The sequence below is a fragment of the Sus scrofa genome, chromosome 18, assembly GCF_054392235.1.
Source record: "Sus scrofa isolate SSC_HxYL_T2T_F1_AM1 chromosome 18, Sscrofa_HxYL_maternal_Yorkshire_Landrace_v2.0, whole genome shotgun sequence".
NCBI classification, from domain to species: Eukaryota; Metazoa; Chordata; class Mammalia; order Artiodactyla; family Suidae; genus Sus; species Sus scrofa.
The window spans coordinates 59,771,030-59,789,619 of NC_139400.1; the positions used below are offsets into that span (position 1 = coordinate 59,771,030).

General features: G+C 52.9%; 1 protein-coding gene across 1 annotated transcript in view; it reads left to right on the plus strand.

The window, feature by feature from the left end:
- The window catches only part of NUDCD3 (NudC domain containing 3), a 71,179-nt gene that overhangs the window by 33,960 nt on the left and 18,629 nt on the right, over window positions 1-18,590 (plus strand). Inside the window, exon 3 of the mRNA XM_003134880.7 lies at window positions 15,324-15,456. Within this exon, the coding sequence (XP_003134928.3) occupies window positions 15,324-15,456 (133 nt within the window). The remainder of the gene's footprint in view (window positions 1-15,323; window positions 15,457-18,590) is intronic.

Consider the following 18,590-nt stretch of genomic DNA (forward strand, 5'->3'; position numbering starts at 1 on the left):
GGGTGACAAGAGGGCTGCTTTCCCTTCCCTGACTTTCTCTTCGGCTCTGTAGTGCAGGGGGTGGTGAGGGCCAGGCAGCAGGAGCCCGAGGTGAGAGTGAAGGAGACAGGCCAGTTCATCGCGGGAGCTTGAGAGCAGAGAGGATGAAAGAGCTGTGACCTTAGCCAGGGACGGCTCCCTTGACCAGGGGTGCGGCTCTGCGACCTTGGGGAGCAGGCTGTCCTGTCATGTAGCAGATCCTGTGTGGAGGCTCTGGAGGCTCTGCCGGGGCCACCAGGCCACATTTGATTAAGTCAGTGCCCCACTGCCCTTGTGATGTGGGCGGGCCTTACATCGATGCTCTCTTTGTCTTGTAGCCCTGGCGCTCAGAATGGCATCGGCTCAGCCACTACTTCTTGAGTGGCAGCTGTGTCGATGCCACAATCAGGGAGGTTTTGGTGTTGGTGCTGCTGGTTGCCAGGCCTGGGTAGAGCTGGAAGTGGGGCCCCAGGAAAGGATGGCACAGAGAGGTTAGCACTGGGCAGATACCAGGTGGTAAGGCCTGGGGTCGGGGGTTGTGGTGAGAACTTGGGTGATTTGACGTGGGTGACATGGTTACTTGGGACAGGGCAGGTGGGTGCTGAGGAAGGATATGGGTCTCCCAGCAGATGGGAGTCTTTTGTGCCAGAAGAACTCCCAGGAGTTGGTGTCTGCAGGAAAACAAAGGACCATCTTTCTGAGTCCAGACTGGAGTAATTCAGGCTAAAATCCCTTAAGTCTGCTGTCACTAAGCTGTGGTTAAAGTTAGGAAGCCTCCACGGTGGGGCTCTCCACGTACTGACTGTTGTGCAGACACACCTCGCTATTTGTGGAAAGCCCTCTCGGTAGATCGCTAAAATTTTCGCCCCCCCGAAACAGCAGGAGCAGTAAATAACCACCCTCTAGAGAAAGCAAACGGGAAACCATTGCCAGAATTTGCTGTATCAAATGCTGTGAACAATGGCAGCCAGCGAGGAAATTGTGCGGAGGGAAAAAACCCTTTTATTTGCTTTTCAGAGTCGGTGGGACTGGGGCAGTATGGAGATAGGAAAAGGAGGGGGCAGAAGAGTAAACACAGTAATCTTAAACTGAAGATGATGCCAAGCCTCCCTGCCTGGGCTTTGGTTCAACACCAAGGGCAGGAAACTTGAACAAGTATCTATTATTAACAACCCTGCATTGGCAAGAGCTGCTGCCCGTGAGTTGCCGAGTCGGGTCTTGTGAGTGTCGTTTGTTGTCCATCTTTCAGCAGCGCTGAGTGAGCAGATGAGGACATGGAGGCTGGAAGGAGACTGAGACGTGTGCTCAGCCGGCACAGCCAGCACACGCAACGCTGAGCTGGCTCCAACCTCAGGGCCCGAGTTCACGGCTGTAGCAGAGAGCCTGAGGGTGGGGTCGCCTTCCTGCCCCTAAAGTGAGCTGCTGTACTGGTCTCTTGGGGATTTTTCTCTTTTTTCCCCTCACTAGCCAGTGTCTCTTTTCTGTTTCCAAATCTAGTCCAAGATGCCGACTTGCTCATAGTCGTCGTGTCTCTTTAGTCACCTTGAGCCTGGGACAGTTTCTCAGTGTTTTTGTTTTTGTGACAGTCACACTTTTGAAGACGTCAGACATACTGTGGAATGTTCCTCAGTTTCGGTTGGCCTGGTGTTTACTCTCATCAGCTGGGACGTGGATTTGGGGATGAGGGCCTCGGGGGTGACGCGCTCCTCCCGTCGTATCACATTGAGTGTTCATGATAGGAATGTGACCTAACACCGTGACCTTAGCCTGGTCACCTAAGAACGAGTCTGCTGGCGCCCACCCGGCGTTACTCCTGTGCCCTTTCTGTTCTCTGTTCATTGATCACTGGGTCCATCGCCACCTCCTGGGAGGATGGAGATTCTGAGAATTTGTTAAATTCCCAACATAGGAGTTCCCGTCGTGGCGCAGAGGAAGTGAATCCGACTAGGAACCACGAGGTTGCAGGTTCGATCCCTGGCCTCACTCAGTGGGTGAAGATCTGGCATTGCTGTGGCTGTGGTGTAGGCCGGCAGCTCTAGCTCCGATTAGACCCCTAGCCTGGGAACCTCCATGTGCCATGAGTGCGGCCCTAAAAAGTGAAGAAAAAAATAAATCCCCCCCAAAATTCCCAGCGTAGATTAAAACCATGGCAGTAATTGATAAATATTTAGGGGGAGATGAAGTTATGCAGATATCCTGTTTTCCCTTAAAATCGCACCCACTGCTTTCAGCATCATCAGTGAGCAAATCTTGTAGCAATTATTATATTATTATAATCTTGTAGCAATTATTATATTACTTTATAATCTTGTATAATCTTGTAGCAATTATTATTATATTAATATAAAAATATAATATAATGTATTATTATATTATTTTATAAATGTAAAATTAATGCTAATTTTATATTTCCCTCATTCCTTCTGTTTATTAATTAGAATTCTTCTGTAAGGAGAATTTGTCTGTTCTTTATTTGTTTATTTATTCAGTCATTCATTTGTATCAGAGTGACTCACGGGTGTTATTTTGTTCTCTGTGTTGTAATCCAGTGATATGTATATAGCTACTCACATCAGCTCTAGTTCTGCCCATTGGGAGCTCGCAGGTTGGCTTCTTTCTACTTTTGACATTCTGTGGTTTTTGTCTGTTTTCTTCTTTCTTACAGCCGCTCCTGCGGCATGTGGCCATTCCCAGGCTAGCGGTCGAATCAGAGCTGCAGCTGCCGCCCTATGCCACAGCCACGGCAACCACAAATCTGAGCCACATCTGCAACCTATGCCTCAGCTTGCAGCAATGCTGGATTCCTAATCCACTGAGTGAGGCCAGGGATCGAACCCACATCCTCACAGTGACCACCTCGGGTCCTTAACCTGCTGAGCGCAATGGGAACTCGCCATCCTGTGGGGTTTTGAGCACTTTCTCACTTCCTGGCACTGGCAGGGCTTCAGGGTCATCTTGTGTTTTCTTTCTGCCCATTCTCCAAAGAGCCTGACTGCTTCAGGATGGTGTTAGAAACCGCACGTGGCAGTGGGTCAGCTCACTGCTGCTGGGCACTCCTGCCTCTGGACCCTGGCAGTGTACATGCTCGTCTCTTTATTTTTATGTCTTTGTCTGTGTGAAGGTTAAAGTCTTTGTAATGTTCTCCGAGAATAAGAACGTGGCTCCTGGAGTTCCCGTCGTGGTGCAGTGGTTGACGAATCCGACTAGGAACCATGAGGTTGCGGGTTTGATCCCTGCCCTTGCTCAGTGGGTTAACGATCCGGCGTTGCCGTGAGCTATGGTGTAGGTTGCAGATGCGGCTCGGATCCCGCGTTGCTGTGGCTCTGGCGTAGGCCCGTGACTGAAGCTCCGATTCGACCCCTAGCCTGGGAACCTCCATATGCCGTGGGAGCGGCCCAAGAAATAGCAAAAAGACCAAAAAAAAAAAAAAAAGAACGTGGCTCCTGTGCCCGCCGCTGCGAGGCAGTTAGCAAATCCTCCTCTCTAAAGTGGGTTCTGTGTCCTAGCTTGGAGGTGCTCTGGAGGAGGTGCTCCCACTCTTGTGACTGATTGGTTGGCTGTGAGCCCCCGGCTTCTCTCGTGATGATGAGTGAGTGTCCTTCCCCCATCGTGGTACCACTCCCTTGTTACCCTTCATCTTCTCTTCTTTAAACTGTTTCCAGTTATTTTGGTTCCTGCGCTGGGCCCTGATGGAACCTGCAGTCATTTATTGCCCCTCTGGATCCTGGATCATCTCCAGTGAGGCATCCTCCCCGCTCTGTGCCCCCCTTTCGACTCTGTGGCCTTCCTGGCCCCGTCCCCCCTCCCCAAGAAGTGCTCCTCTAGGGTGTGCACCCCCAGGGCTGTATGGAGAGTCACCATGCTCCTCCCTGCTCTCTGGTTGTCTCTTTTTTTGTCAGTTGGTGCCTAAGTCCATCATTTTGGTTGTGATTACAGTTCCTTGGGAGACTGTGCAGCCCTGTGTTCGGGTTCCTTCTCGCTGCGTGTCCTCTCTATAGCCCTTGCCAACTTCCCTGTCTCTGTGACTGATGCGTGGGAATTGTTGGTTATGTGTCACAGAATCGTCCTCCTCTCTGTGGTCTGCCTTTGAGCTTGATATACTTATGGGACCTCTGGACATGGACGATTTATGTTTAATTTAGATTTTCATGATCGGTCTTCTATGATATGTCTTGTTAATACTTCTCTGTTCGGATATAATAAAGATATTCCCCGTAAAATGTTTGAAGTACAAGTGTGCTTTTCACGTTTAAGTTTAGTTTTGTGCATTGGCGCCCTTTATCAGGCATCCATTCTTTCACACCTGTGCCACTTCAGTGGTTCTTCCTGCTGCCCGTTTGCTGCCTGAGTGCCAGGACCACACCTGACATCTCTAGGGGCTGTTCTCCCTCTTGTCTTCCTTCTTTTTCAGAATGATCATGATGATTCTCGAGATCTCTTTCGGTCTCTCTCTCTCTTTTTTTAAATTTTATTTATTTATTTATTTATTTTTTGTCCTTCTGCCATTTCTTGGGCCGCTCCCGCGGCATATGGAGGTTCCCAGGCTAGGGGTCGAATCAGAGGCGTAGCTGCCAGCCTACGCCAGAGCCACAGCAACACGGGATCCGAGCCGCATCCGCGACCTACACCACAGCTCACGGCAACACCGGATCGTTAACCCTCTGAGCAAGGGCAGGGACCGAACCCGCAACCTCATGGTTCCTAGTCGGATTCGTTAACCACTGCGCCACGACGGGAACTCCCTCTCTTTATTTTCTTTGCCTCTGTGTTTTTTCTGGGCCTCATCCTCATCTCTCTGTGGCCTGGACTAGAGAGATGCAGCCCCGAAGCCTGAGAGTTCCCTGTTCTCGCAGTGGGTGAGCTCATCCAGTCCCAGGGGCCAGTCGGGAGAGTGCTGAGAGCGGAGAACAGTGAACAGCTTCTAGGGTGAAAGAGCCTTTTTTCTTTTCCTGGGGAGATGGAGAGGGCCGCTTACAGGAGGGACATACTGGATAAAATCACCCAACACATGCGTGTTGCCAGGAGCACTGTGCACACACACTTCCAGGTGATGCTCAGCTAAGACTCCCAGGAGGTGACAGGAGGTGAACCTGCAGCCCAGGGAGGGTGAGAGGGGTTGTAGCCAGTCAAGTTTCTTTTTTTGGCATCACGGAAGAAGTTGGAAAGAGGTGATGGGCTATTTATTTATTTATTGTCTTTTTAGGGCCGCACCCTTGGCATATGGAAGTTCCCAGGCTAGGGGTCAAATTGGAGCTGCAGCTGCTGGCCTACACCACAGCCATAGCAATGCCGGATCCTTAACCCACTGATTGAGGCCAGGGATTGAACCCGCCTTCTCATGGATCCTAGTCGGGATCGTTAACTGCTGAGCCACGAAGGGAACTTTGGGTCAGGTTTTCAGATCTGAAGTCTCATGCGTGTCTGCTGTTCTGCGCTGCCCCTTCCCAGCTTCGAGCTGCCAGGAACAGAAGAGGCTCCACCCTTGGTGACCTGGTCACATGTCTGAGTGACAGGAGCCGCTTTCATTTCCGCTGTTTTGTTATTGATTGGAATGGATGCCTTTTAAAAGTTGGTTTTTTGTTTTTTGTTTTTAAACTTAACGTGGCGTTTCAAAAATACCAAAAACAAAAAGCCACAAAACCAGCCCCCAGATCCCGAAACTGCATAAGTTCATTTGAAGGGCCAGCTGGTAAATAGTTTAGGCTCTGCAGGCCATGCATTCTAGAGCCAGAAGCAGCTGGGGACGCTCGCTTCATAAATGGATTACTGTAGCGTGTTCCCATAAAACTTTATTTACCAAACAGGTGCTGGGCTGTAATTCGCTAACCCCTGACCTGTAGTATTTTAGACGATGTCGCAGCAAAACGCTTGAGAACAGGACAGAATAGCACATCGGCAGACTCACCTTTGGGAAAAGTCAGCTTTCTCAGTACTCAGTATCAAGGTCGTTTCTTCACGGCTCAAGACTTGTCGGGAGAAGTGCCCTTTCTCACCTCAGGCCTTGGCCTGCCAAGTGCTCTGGGTGCCCCCGATGCCTGTGTCGCCTTGCCAGGCCTTTTCTTGCTCCCCGTCGCCGTGTGTCCACGTTGCTCCTGCCTGCCTCCCTCCCTCTCACGGTCCCAGGCAGCCTGGCTGCTGGCAGCGAACACTTTGCCCCTTTCATCTGGGTGGGCACACGAATTTCCCTGATTGGGCTGTAAACTCTTTGACAGTGGCAGTGTCGCTAACCAGTTCATTTTGTCATCAGGACAGAAGGGGCCAGCAGATCGTACAACCCGAGCCTTGTCCCTGACCCTGACGCTTCTCCGGCTTCTTAACCTGGGCCCGGGGAGGGCCAGCCTCCCTTTCCCCAGCCTCCCAAATTTCCCTCTTCCCTATTTTTCCGTTTTTACTTGACGAAAAGTAGCGCCTGTCTCTCTCCTCTGGTGCTTCTCCTTCTTCACAGCGGGGCCACCCGAAGGAGGCCTTGATGAATTCACTGCTTATGGGAGGCCAGCGTCAGAAGGAGCCGACCCCGTGGCTTCAGGGCCACCCTGCTGTGTCCTGACAGGCACATCAGTGTGCGTGCTGCCCGGTGGCCCCCGGCAGCCCTGGAGACAGCACGCCATGTGTCGAGGAGGCAGCGGGTGGCACTCCGCTCAGGAGGGACAGCCTCACCTCCAGAGCGCTGCAGCCTCCCAGAGGGGAGGGAGGCCCGAACTTGCTGAGAATTAGAAATTCGGTGTCGGGCGAGAAGGTGGGGGGCCAGTCTTGGTTGGGACCGATAGAGACAGTCGGGATAGGTAGAAACTGCAAAGCTGTGATTTTGAGGGTGGATCCAGAGGCCGCGTGTAACTGGGGGGCGGGGGCGGCTTACATTCATGGAAGAGGCGAGGGCTCTTTGGGGGGTTGCCGTCAGGTACAGGCAGTACTTCTCCAGGCAGGGCCGAGGGCCGAGGCTTGGCGATGGCACGGCGCGGCCCCCCGTCTTTGTCTGCGGGGTGGGTGCTAGCGCTGGCCTCTCACACACACATCTGTTCAGGGTCCGTTCCATCCCCCCGCCGCACCTGCAGCCCCGTGCAGTGCTGCCCCTGGGGGGCTCCATTTCATTGCGCTCTGCCTCGGTGTGCTCTGCAGATACTGGGTTTTTGTTTTTAACAAACGCAAGGTCTGTGGCAACCCTGCATCAGGCAGGTCTCTCAGTGGCATTTTCCCAGCAGCGTCTGCTCACTTTGTGTCACTGTCATATTTTGATAATTTGCCCAATATTTCAAACTTTCTCATTATTACTGTATTTGTTATAAATATAAAACTTTTAATGGGTGAGCAAAGAAAGTGATTTCTCAAGATGGAATCTGCTGGTGAGGAGACTGAAGATTTCTGACAGGTCAGCAGGATTTGAATGTGACCTAGTGTTTGCAGCGGGGGTTGAGAGGATTGACGCCAGTTTCGAAACTTGTCCACTGTGAGTAAAATGCTGTCCAGCAGCATTGCACGCTAGAGAAATTGTTGGTGAGAGGAAGAGCGAGTCGATGTGGCAGACTTTATTGTTGCCTTCTTCTAAGAGGTTGCCACAGCCGTCCCAGCCTTCGGCAACCACCAACCGCCCTGATCTGTCAGCAGCCGTCCCACCAATGCAGGACCCTCCACCAGCAAGAAGATCATGCTCTGAAAGCTCACATGATGGTTAGCATTTTTTAGAAATAAAATTTTTAAAAATTAAAGTTTAGTTGATGGAGTTCCTGTTGTGGCTCAGCGGAAACAAACCCAACTAGTATCCATGAGGATGAAGGTTTGATCCCTGGCCCTGCTCAGTGGGTTAAGGATCCAATGTTACCGTGAGCTGCAAGGTCACAGACATGGCTTGGATCCCGCAGTGCTGTGGCCTGGGAACTTCTGCATACCGACAGTGCAGCCCTGATGTTAAAAAAAATAAAATAAAGTATAGTTGATTTACATTGTTGTGCCAGTTTCTGCTGTACAGCAGTGTTGCCATCATACATATATAAACATTCTTTTTCTTTTTCTTTTCTTTCTTTTTTTTAAATTTTTTTTGCCTTTTCTAGGGCCGCTCCCTCGGCATATGGAGATACCCAGGCTAGGGGCCCAGTTGGAGCTGTAGCCACCAGCCTACACCAGAGCCACGGCAACGAGGGATCCGAGCTGCGTCTGCCACCTACACCACAGCTCACGGCACCGCCGGATCGTTAACCCACTGAGCAAGGGCAGGGATCGAACCTGCAACCTCATGGTTTCCTAGTCGGATTCGTCAACCACTGTGCCATGATGGGAACTCCTCGTAGTCTTTTTAGACATAATGCTGTTACACAGTTTACAGACTACAGAGTAGTTGCGCAGGGTAGTGTAGACTGTATATAACTTCTCTGTGCCTTGGCAGACCATGTGCTGTGCCCGAGCGTGGTATGGTGCGGGGCTGGGGCTACCCAGGTATGCTTGTGTTTCTCAATTGCGAAGTCCCTTGGAATTGAAATAGTAAAGCTGGTCATAATTGTCCTGATTTTAGATGCCTCAGAATAAAAAGGTGAATTAAAGACTAATAATTCAGCATATTTAATGAGGTAGATTACCTAATTTTAAAGAAAATATATATTTCACATTTATAGACTTGTAAAAAATTGGACTGCCTCTTTCCCTTGTGAAAGTAATTAACATGATTTAAGAAAAAGCTCACTATAAGCAACCTATATCTCTAGTTAATTAAAGGCGTCCTTAGTAAATATTGCTTGTGTGTTTGTAGGCTGACCATCTGATACAGACTGTCAGAGACATTCCCTGAGTTTCCATTAACATCTGTCAAATGATTCGTGGGCATATCATGAGACTCCAGGCACCTTGCCTCATTTGTTTTGGGTAAATATAGAATCATCTCGTATTTTTAACTGTGCTACAAAATTAATTTAAAAATGTTAAAAGCACATTTTCAAAATATACTGTTGTAAGAATTTTTTATTAAACTGAGCCTTCCTGACAGTGTCTGGGTGGAGTGAGTGGGTGCTGAGGACTGGAAGGTGTCCCAGCAGGACTAGACGGGTACACACAGTGACCACGCTCAGTCCTGTCCCTGGCTGGCCCCTCTGTGTTCCTCAACTGGACTTTCCCTTTGATTTATTTATTTATTCTTTTTTTTTGGTCTTTTTAGGGCCGCACCTGTGGCATATGGAGGTTCCCAGGCTAGGGGTCCAAATGGAGCTATAGCTGCCGGCCTCCACCACAGCCACAGCCACAGCCACAGCCACACAGGATCTGAGCTGCGTCTGGGACTGACACCACCATCGCCAGATCCTCCACCCACTGAGTGAGGCCAGGCATCGAACCCGCATCCTCATGGATGCTAGTCGGGTTTCTCTTTGATTTAGACAAGCTTCTGGTACATTTGGTCAAGAGAATAAAAGACTACTCAAGGAAACCAGGTTGGATGCCAAGAAGGCAGGACTCCAAAAAGTAGAGACTAAACACGAGCGAGCGTTGCTGTTAGAAAATCGGCGGGACTCTCCTCAGACCTGGGGGAGGGAAGAGTGTTCGATTCTGGTGACAGAGCTTGAATTAATCCAACTCTTGAGAAAAGTAGGACCAGGAGAAGGCATTTGTCAACTGTGAAACCAAGGAAGAATTCTTACCAAAAATTTGCAGAGAACCAGGGGAGCTCAGATCAAAGCCATGGCAGAAGTTCCACAGGAACGAGTCACATGTGGCCAATGAACAGCAACAGGCAGGGAAATGCGAATCAAGACTGTACGGAAACACCGCGTGGCAAGACCTGGGAGAGTCTGGCGTGTTGAGCACGACCCGAGGGTCGGCAGGGCCCGTGTGTGCCGCTGGCGCGTGTGGCACGTGGCATCCTTGGAACTGCGTTTGCAGTCTCGCTTAAGCGCGGGATGCTTGCCTTTACACCCTGACCCGCCAGGTCCACTCCTGGCTGTGTCGTCAAGACACATCCTTCAGGTTTTGTGACACGGAAGGGAGCGGGTAGGACCGCCACTGAGGTGGGGCTCTCTCCCAAGGTGCCTGAGCCTGGCTGTGTGGATGTGGCGATCCTGACCCTTCCACAGGTGGACTCCTGCCGCCTTCCACCCAGGCCTCGGCGTCCGGCTGTCAGGAATTGTGCCCAGACTCAGTTTCCGTGGCCGGTCATAGCGCAGCGATTTTCTCATTCTGTTATACCTTCCTTTATTGTCTGGAATCTTTATGGAGGGACTCAGCTTTTCTGAAATTCTAATGCCTGAAGAACATTTTTTAAAATCAGTTTTCAAACGGAGCTGTGCTCTGGTCACCAAAGGTGACCACTGGGGTTTTGTTTTATGAGCTCATGGAGCTTTAAACATGTCACATTGTTCTTTTGGGGGCTTGAATTGTCCCATCTGTGGCCAGCAGGAACCCTTTAAGCCCTTTAAGTCCCTTCATGGGCCCCTCCTCACCTTGAATGGAATCTTTTTTTCTTTTCCTTTTTTTTTCATTTTTGACTGCCCCTCGGCATATGGAGTTCCCATGCCAGGGATCCGATCTGAGCCACAGTACCTGCAGAGATGCCACCAAACCTGTTGCACTGCAGAGGGAATTCCTTGAATGGTGTCTTTGCTCCTGGGGGACAGTGTAGCTCAGGCTGACTGGGGCCCATCCGCCTCTCCAGGGGCTCTGGTCCTGGTGGTGAGGTAGCCCCTGCTGTCTGGGGAGAGGTGGCAGATGCTAAACCAATGATAGCAGTGTAGGTAAAATTATTGATGCCAGGTTTTTAAAAAGAAAGTCAAGGGTGAAACTGTAAATTTAATAGGCGAGATGCGTAACGTGTCTCCTTAAATGCCCCAGAGGGTCAAGACAATTCATAAAAGTGGCTGTTGAGTTTTGTGTCAGCAGCCAGACTTTCCAAGTGGGCGGGCGGGCACTGCGGAGGGCAGGGACCCGGTGTGGGGAGGGCCACGACCGAACGCTTCCCCGTCAGCCCACTGTACACGCTTGTCTCCCTGACTCCTCTTGGCCACTCTCTGGGCAGGACTGTCATTGTTCTGGTTTTACGGTCAGGGAGCAGGGACCGGAGTGCCTAGGGACATGGGGTCGGCCTTGGGCCTTGAGAGCGGTGGACACAGGGCGTTTTCAGTGACCTTGGGGCCTGGCGTGGAGGGCTCTCCACCCCCTGCCTGGGGCCAGAGGAGTGGGCAAGAGGCAGGTGCGCAGAAGGGGCCTGCAGGTGGGGTCCCCAGAGGAGACTGGCCGGAGGATGGGGACGACGGCGGCCCCCTGGGGCAGGGCCCCATCGGGGTGGTGCTCGTGGACGGACGCCGCCACCTGACCCTTTCCTTTCTTAGCTGCAGAGGTGAGGCCAGGTGTGCTGTGACCTTACCAGGTAGTTACAGCGGCCGGGGACCCAGGCCCCACCGGTGACACTGCAGTGCTGAGAGTGCTGCCTGTGGACCTGCTTCCAGGAGGGCGCTCGGTGCTGGGCTTCTGAAGCAGGGCTCGAACCTTCGCAGTGAGCGGTGTTGGAACAGTGCTCGTTTGACCGAGGCTGGAAAATGCCGAAATCCGGGGGAAAGGCGCTGGGATTCTGACGGCCGAGGCTGGCGTGCAGGCGTGAGAGTGAGGTCAGGGAGAAGGGGAGGAAGGCAGGGAGAGGTGGGCCGGTCGGTGAAGAGAGAGCGCGAGCCGCCCGTTAGCACCTCACTCACCCCCCGAAGACGTGCGTGTGCACACACCACGGAGACGCGCACACTGCACACTCACAGAAGTGCAGGGAGGCACACGGAAATGCCCACGCCCCATGCATGCTTACATCACACACACTCCCGTGACATGCTCATGTGCACGTACACACCACACGCATGCTTGTGAATACACAAGCCCCGGCCCCTCCCGCTGTGGGTAGAGCCCTGGCACCCGGGCTCCACTGCCCGGCTTAAGGCAGGATGTTGTTGGGGTGGAGGCGGCTCTTTTTTGGCTGTGGGAGCCTGGTGAGTGCTGGCAGCACCTGTCTGCACCTGGGGGGACTCCCCTCGGGGACTCGGGGCGGGGGGTGGTTGAGAGCGGCTACTGCTGCTGCCTGAAGTAGAACCCCTTCCCTGGGCTGCCTCCAGCCTCCTGCACAACAGCCTTTATTTGGGGGCTGGGATCCCTGTTACCCACCACTGCTGCTCGCCACTGCTGCTCTGCCCGTTCTCACCAGGGACTTGGAGGGAGGAAGGGGCAGGGCGGGCCTGTACAGGTGATGCTGCTGTGGGCGCCTGCTCCGCGGAGCCGGTCCTGGGAGACACAGGGCCCGGCTTTTCCTTTAGCGCTGGTGCAGCCCTGATGCCTGGGCTGACCCGGCTCATCAGGCGTGGGCGCTGCAGCAGAGGCCTGCTCCCCCATCCGCACCCTGGCTGCTGACTCATGCTCCTCCTCCCACCCTGCCCACTCCCTGCCCTCCTTCCCCTCCCCACCCCCTGTGCTAGCCCGCAGCTGCAGAGCTGTGGCTGCAGGCCGGTCAAGGATGACAGGGTGACACCTGGCCTCAGAGCACCTGCACATGACAGGAGGCTTCCTTTTGCACACTGTCAGCTGGAAATTATTTAAAGAGAATGTGGACTCACAGTGTTAAAAGCACCCAGCAGCCTGCTGGTTTGTATTGGGAGCGACTCTCCTGGCTTCATAGGGAAGAGGCTGCAGGTCCCTTCGGGGTGAGTGGGGCAGGCGCCCCCAGAGCTGCCCATCCTGTGATGCTGCATGCCCAGCCCGGACTCCATGAGCACCACGCCTGTGGGGCCAAGGGTGGCCCTTCAAGGAGGCGTGACCTCATAGCATCTCCCATTGCCTGCTTGTCTGTTGCTCATTCTGGTCTTGGGGCCAGGTGGACACCAGCTGATAGGGCCGTAGCCCCACATCGTGGGAAGTGGCTGTCCCCCCACTTTGAGGGATCCTTGAGTTTATTTCCTCATCCCTGCCAGGTGCCAGGCCGTGGTGGCCTTTATTTTGTATGTGGGTATTTAATTTCCATGTTGTCATAACCTTGATTATTTCAGATAGGTAGCTTACACACATATGTCAAGAGGCCGCGCTGAGAAGGCAGTGCTGGCAGGGTCAGGCCTCTTCCCGGCCCTCTCCTGACACGTGGCACTCACTGGCAGTGTTCTTGGCACGTTTGGGTGTCCATCCGAGGTGAGCGTTATAGCTGCAGGAGGTGCTAGAGTCAGGAGGAAGCTGTGGGTCAGGGACACGTAGTCCTGGGCCACCTCGCCCCCTAGGATATGTTTTGGGGGCTCAGGGCACAAGCAGGCTGGCATGGCCACTGGGGAGCTCCCCAGGGGCTGGGGCCACAGGGCAGATCCGTCTCCGGTCAGTGCCTTCCTAAAGAGCTCTTTTCCCTTTGGTGATAAAATGTCTTCGCGTTGTAGGGCGTTGGGATAATACCTCAAGATACAGAAAAGAAAGTCAAACTGCTTCTCCTCCTCCCCAGAGACAACCATGGAGACCCAAGGGGATTCCTTTTACACGTGTTTGTGTGTGTTTTCTTAGAGCACTGAACCTGAACCACACACAAAAGCTGCATATGCTCTGGCCGTTGTGTGGCGTATTGAAAACTTTCCTCTCATTGCTCAGCAGTCTTTCTGAACAGTTGCATTGGTGGCATCCACATGAAGCTTAGTCTGACCATCCTGGGTCCCGTCCCCTTTGCCCCACCTGCTCTCTCCTTGGCTTTCGGTCCCCACAGAGGCCTGCCATCCCTCCGTGGCCAGCCCGAGCAGGTGGTTTGGGGCTGGCATCTCTTCTGACTGGTTAGCGCTTAGCCCTGCCCCTGACCTAAACTGCTGCAAAAAGTACCACAAACTGGATGGTTTAGATCCACAGAAATTCGTCTTCCCAGAGTTGTGGCAGCACAGGTCTCAGGGCCGCACTCCTTTTGAGACTCTGGGTAGAATTTTTCTTTGGAGTTCCTGTTGTGGCACAGTGGTTAATGAATCTGACTGGGAACCATGAGGTTGCGGGTTCGATCCCTGGCCTTGCTCAGTGGGTTAAGGATCTGGAGTTGCTGTGAGCTGTAGTGTAGGTTGCAGACGCGGCTCGGATCCTGAGTTGCTGTGGCTCTGGCATAGGCGGGGAACCTCCATATGCTGCGAGAGTGGCCCTAGAAAAGGCAAAGAGACCAAAAAAAAAAAAAAAAGAATTTTTCTTTGTCTCTTCAGCTTCTAGGGTGGCTGACAGCCCTCAGCGAGCCTTGGCTTGCAGCCGCGTCACTGTCGCCTTTCCCTCCTCCGTTCACATCGCCGCGGGGGAGGCCGACCTCCCAATGTGAGGCGTATTAAGCACACCCCCAGGAGGCTTTAAAGTTTAGCCAGAAGAAGTGCATCCTCATTAACTGCCACTCCCAAGCCCTCCTGACTGGAGGTGTGGGGCACAGGGGGCGTGTGCATTCTTGCCTCTGTCCTGTGTGTTCCCATCTGCGACACGGGGCGGGGGGGCGGCGCGCAGTGAGTGGAACCTGCCCATTGGCCTCTCCCTCCAGCCGCCCCTACCCGTCTCCCCGAGGGCAGGAGAGCGTGGCCCAGTCGCGCCCGTGGTCGGCGTGTCTTTGCCTTAGGTGTTGCCTCCTCCACAGTAAGCTTCTGTCTTGAGTGTAGATTGAAAACGCGCTATGATGGACTCTAAGCGTACTTGTACATGGCATTTATACTCTTATTAACACTGTGAAGTTTTAGGGCAGGTGTTTTATCAGGTGTTACCTTTGACATCCGCTTCTTGGCCATGCCCGTCTGTGTCTCTGCTGGGTTGGTGGTGAGTGTACAGGAAGAATCGGCTGCCTGAGTTTTCCGGGCGGTCTCCTGAGCACACAGCTCACCTCGAAGCAAGTCTGCCGTTGAGTGTGTCGCCTTGGCTTTGATTTATTTACCAGGAGAAAACGGAGGCGGGCTTGGATTAGGATTGAAGTTGAGTGGCTGCGGGCTGAAGTCATTTTGCTTTTTGTTTTTTTTTAAGATAGGCTCTGCTGAGCAGTTTATGAGAAACCAGGCACCCGCAAGCCCCAGGATTTTATTGATGAGGCACTTTGACTTGTGGACCGGCTGGTTTCTTAGCTTCGTGACGGCCAGGAGGACCAGGCTGTGCCGGGGACTTGGGTGCCGCACTCAGGGTCGTCTTGGCTTTTTCATTGTCCCTGCGCCTTTCCAGGAGGCCTTAGGAGGGGGGTCAGAATGGAAATCGGCCAGAGAGAAGGTGTTGGAGACGCCAAACCAAGTGAGATGAGGTAGAACTTGAGGATCTAGAGGCAGGATGGATCTGGGCACTCGGCGGCCTTGCTGCAGATGGGCCTGGCTCTCATCTTACTTCTTGTTCTTTCTCAGGAGACAGGAGCAGTTCCAGAGAAACCCCGACAGCTATAACGGTGCTGTGCGCGAGAACTACACCTGGTCTCAGGACTACACCGACCTGGAGCTGAAGGTGCCAGTGCCCAAGCACGTGGTGAAGGGCAAGCAGGTAACTGCGGGGGTTCTTCTTCTTCCAGCTTTTCCACTCAGCTGCTACTGCTGCTCCTTTTTTTTTTTTTTTTTTTTTTTTTTTGGGCTTCTTTCGGGCTGCACCCATGGCATATGGAAGTTCGAAGGTTGGGGGTTGAATCGGAGCTGCAGCTGCTGGCCTACACCACAGCCACAGCAACACCAGGTCCAAGCTGTGTCTGCGACCCACACCGCAGCTCACGGCAACCCCAGATCCTTAACCTGCCGAGCGAGGCCAGGGATTGAGCCCTCGTCCTCATGGATACACGTCAGATTTGTAACCTACTGAGCCACAGCAGGAGCTCCCACAGTTTCTCGTCTTGAGGTGCAGGCTTTAGGCCGTGAGCTGCACTGGAGCTGACCCAGCCTGTCCTTTCCATCCCTGGGCTCCCTCCTTAACCACCAGCACAGGACTGCCTCTTAAGTCACAAACACCCGCACCCCCCCACCATATCAAGTGTGAGACTCACCTTAGCCCCCTGTGTGTATGGCACCTGAGCTTTTTTTTTTTTTTTTGAAGTACAACACCCTCTTACATTTATTGCATTTAGTCTCTGGCAAAGCAGTGCACGGAGGTGGGGCAGTTGTTATACCCATTTCAGAGACGGCGAAAGTGGAGCCCCAGAGGCAGAGTAGAGAACCGTGGGTTCTCCAGTTACCGATGGACTTCTAGCCCTGGGCTCGTGCAGCTCTAACAGGAGCGGCTTGAGGCGCTGCCCATCTTCCTGAGCTTGCGAGAGTAGACGTTTAGCCCGGCACTGGGGGGGAGATGCTGACTTGGGCGCGTTGCTGAGGAGCACGGTTTTGTGGCTTGTTGAAGATAGGGCGGCCTCTCTTTAAAGAGGGAGGCTCGCGTGAAGTGGCGTATTGTTGCCTTAATCCATAGTGTAAAGGATTGTGCTGTGTGTCAGAAACTGTTGCCTTATTGCAGTTGTCTTGAGAAACTGCAACCTGCAAAGTGAGCAGTATCTTTCGTGTTTTGAAGATGAGAAATTGAGGCCGAGAAGAGGTACTCAGTTATGCAGATTGAAGTGGAGAATTCACCACGGCGTCTCCCTCCCTCCTGTTGTGCCGGGAGTGAGACCAGGGCGCTCTGACCCAGTGTTTTTGAGGGACGAGTGGCTGGATGGGTGCGGTGGTAAAGCCGAGGTGTGATCCGGGTGTGTCTGCTTCCAAAGCTCATGCTCTTTTCCCCGTGCCCCACGCTTCCCTTTGTAAAGAGAAGTAACCGCTGGCTTCTTTAGGAGACTGTTTCAGAGCATGCGTGTGACACTGAGTTTGTGTAGACTTTAGACAAACCACCGCCGTGGAAGTGGCTCCTGCTGGCTGGATGCACGCGCACATCCACCCTCCAGACTGTACCGCCCATCCCAAGGTCCCTTGCTGGTCTCTCCCTGGCTCCCCAGCCTCTCCCTAAAACACACCCGTCCTGTGCAGGCATCCGAGCGGGGCCAGGGAAGCCTGGAGAAGACTGCAGCTTCCGGCCAGCATCAGACAGTGCAGCTCGCTCCGCAGCATGGGAGACAGCCGCAGGACAGCCTGCCGCTGTGCCCTGAGCCTTCACGGCTCCGCATGGACTTGGGGACCGTGTCAGCAGGAGTGGCTGTCTGCCTGTCCTCCCTCTCTCCCCTCCCCGGTCCGAGGAGCTCTCTCCAGGGCTTGTGACCCCCGGCTAGATGGCCTTTGGGGTCCAACTGGGACCAGGGGTCATCCCTGGGGACCCTGCTTCTGATGTCAGTGTCCCCTGTGATTCTGGTAGGTCCTAGCAGAGGCAGGCCACCTTCCTTATCAGAGCAGCCTGCCCAGTGTCTTCTAAGGTCTTACTGCCCGAAGGTGTTAATTTTCATGTTGTTTTTTTGGTAGGATTGCCTTGTGTGTGGGTGAATAAATTATCGGAGTGTTGGTTACCACACTTCATTATTTGGCTAAAAATGTTACAGCTTCCTGGTTCTAGTGTCCGTCTTCTACTTCTCCACGAACTTCTGGAGCTTTCTCCGGAGGGACTTGTGTTAGGCCCAGCATAAGACTAGTATTTTTTCTTTCTTTGCCTTAAGGGACCCAGGTTACCCGACGCCCTTGGTGTACTTTCCACAGCCACCCGGGAGAATGGCGTCTTGGATGTGCACACTGGTAATTGGGGCGTCGGGCTGTGAGCAGTGTGCTGCGGGGGGCCTGACCTTCATTCATCGCGCTGAGGGGCAGCCCATCCTGCGTAGGTCAGATGCACGTGCCACAACCTCTAGGATGATATGGCCTTGATTTCACCAAGGGGAGCCCTGGGCTTTGCTCATTTCTGCGTGAGACATTTCCTGAGTGTGTGACAGTCCCCAAGACGCGGACAAGATTGCTGTTCCTGAGCTGATGTGCGTGGGGCTCAGGTACGGACGCCAGGTGCAGCACCGCAGTTCCGTGGAGTGGCAGGTGCCGTGTGAAGCCTAGACAGGTACTCTGATGGCTTAGCCAGCCCCGTGCAGCCGGGCACTGCCTAGAACCTTCTTCCCAGCAGCCCTTCGAGGCTGTTGTGGGGGACACAGGAGGAAGCGTAGAGAGCCATTGGTTCAGGGTCTCCCCAGGCTGGTTTGTCCTCGCTCTGGACCCAGTGCTGTCGCCACTTGGAGGTGTGTGGATGTGCATGAGCCCACGCGTTTGTGACACCGGGATTGAAAGAGGCATGCTTACGTCAGCCATTTATTTGTCTGTTGTTGGCACTTATGTGACACCTGCTGATTTAATTTTCACTAGTTTCTTACGTGATTAATCTTTTTCTCCTTTAATAGTGTTTTTCCCGTCGTTAAAAAACAGAAATTGATGTGTAGTTGACATGCCGCGCGTTACATTAGTTTCCGGTGTACAGAATAATGGCTCAGTGTCTGTGCCTACTGAGAAATGGTCACCACAGTAAGACTAGTTAACATCCTCACTGTGTTACAGCTGTGTGAGTGTGATGAGAACTTTTAAGATTTCTTCTTTTAGCAACTTTCAGTTTCCATGTCACTCTTGTACTGCTGCTGCCTTTTAAAAATTCCTGACGTCTCTAGTTCTTAGTGATTTAAGAGTTTTAGACATGCCTCCCTTGAAACTTGAGGATAAGTTTATTTTGTATCTCTTGGCTTT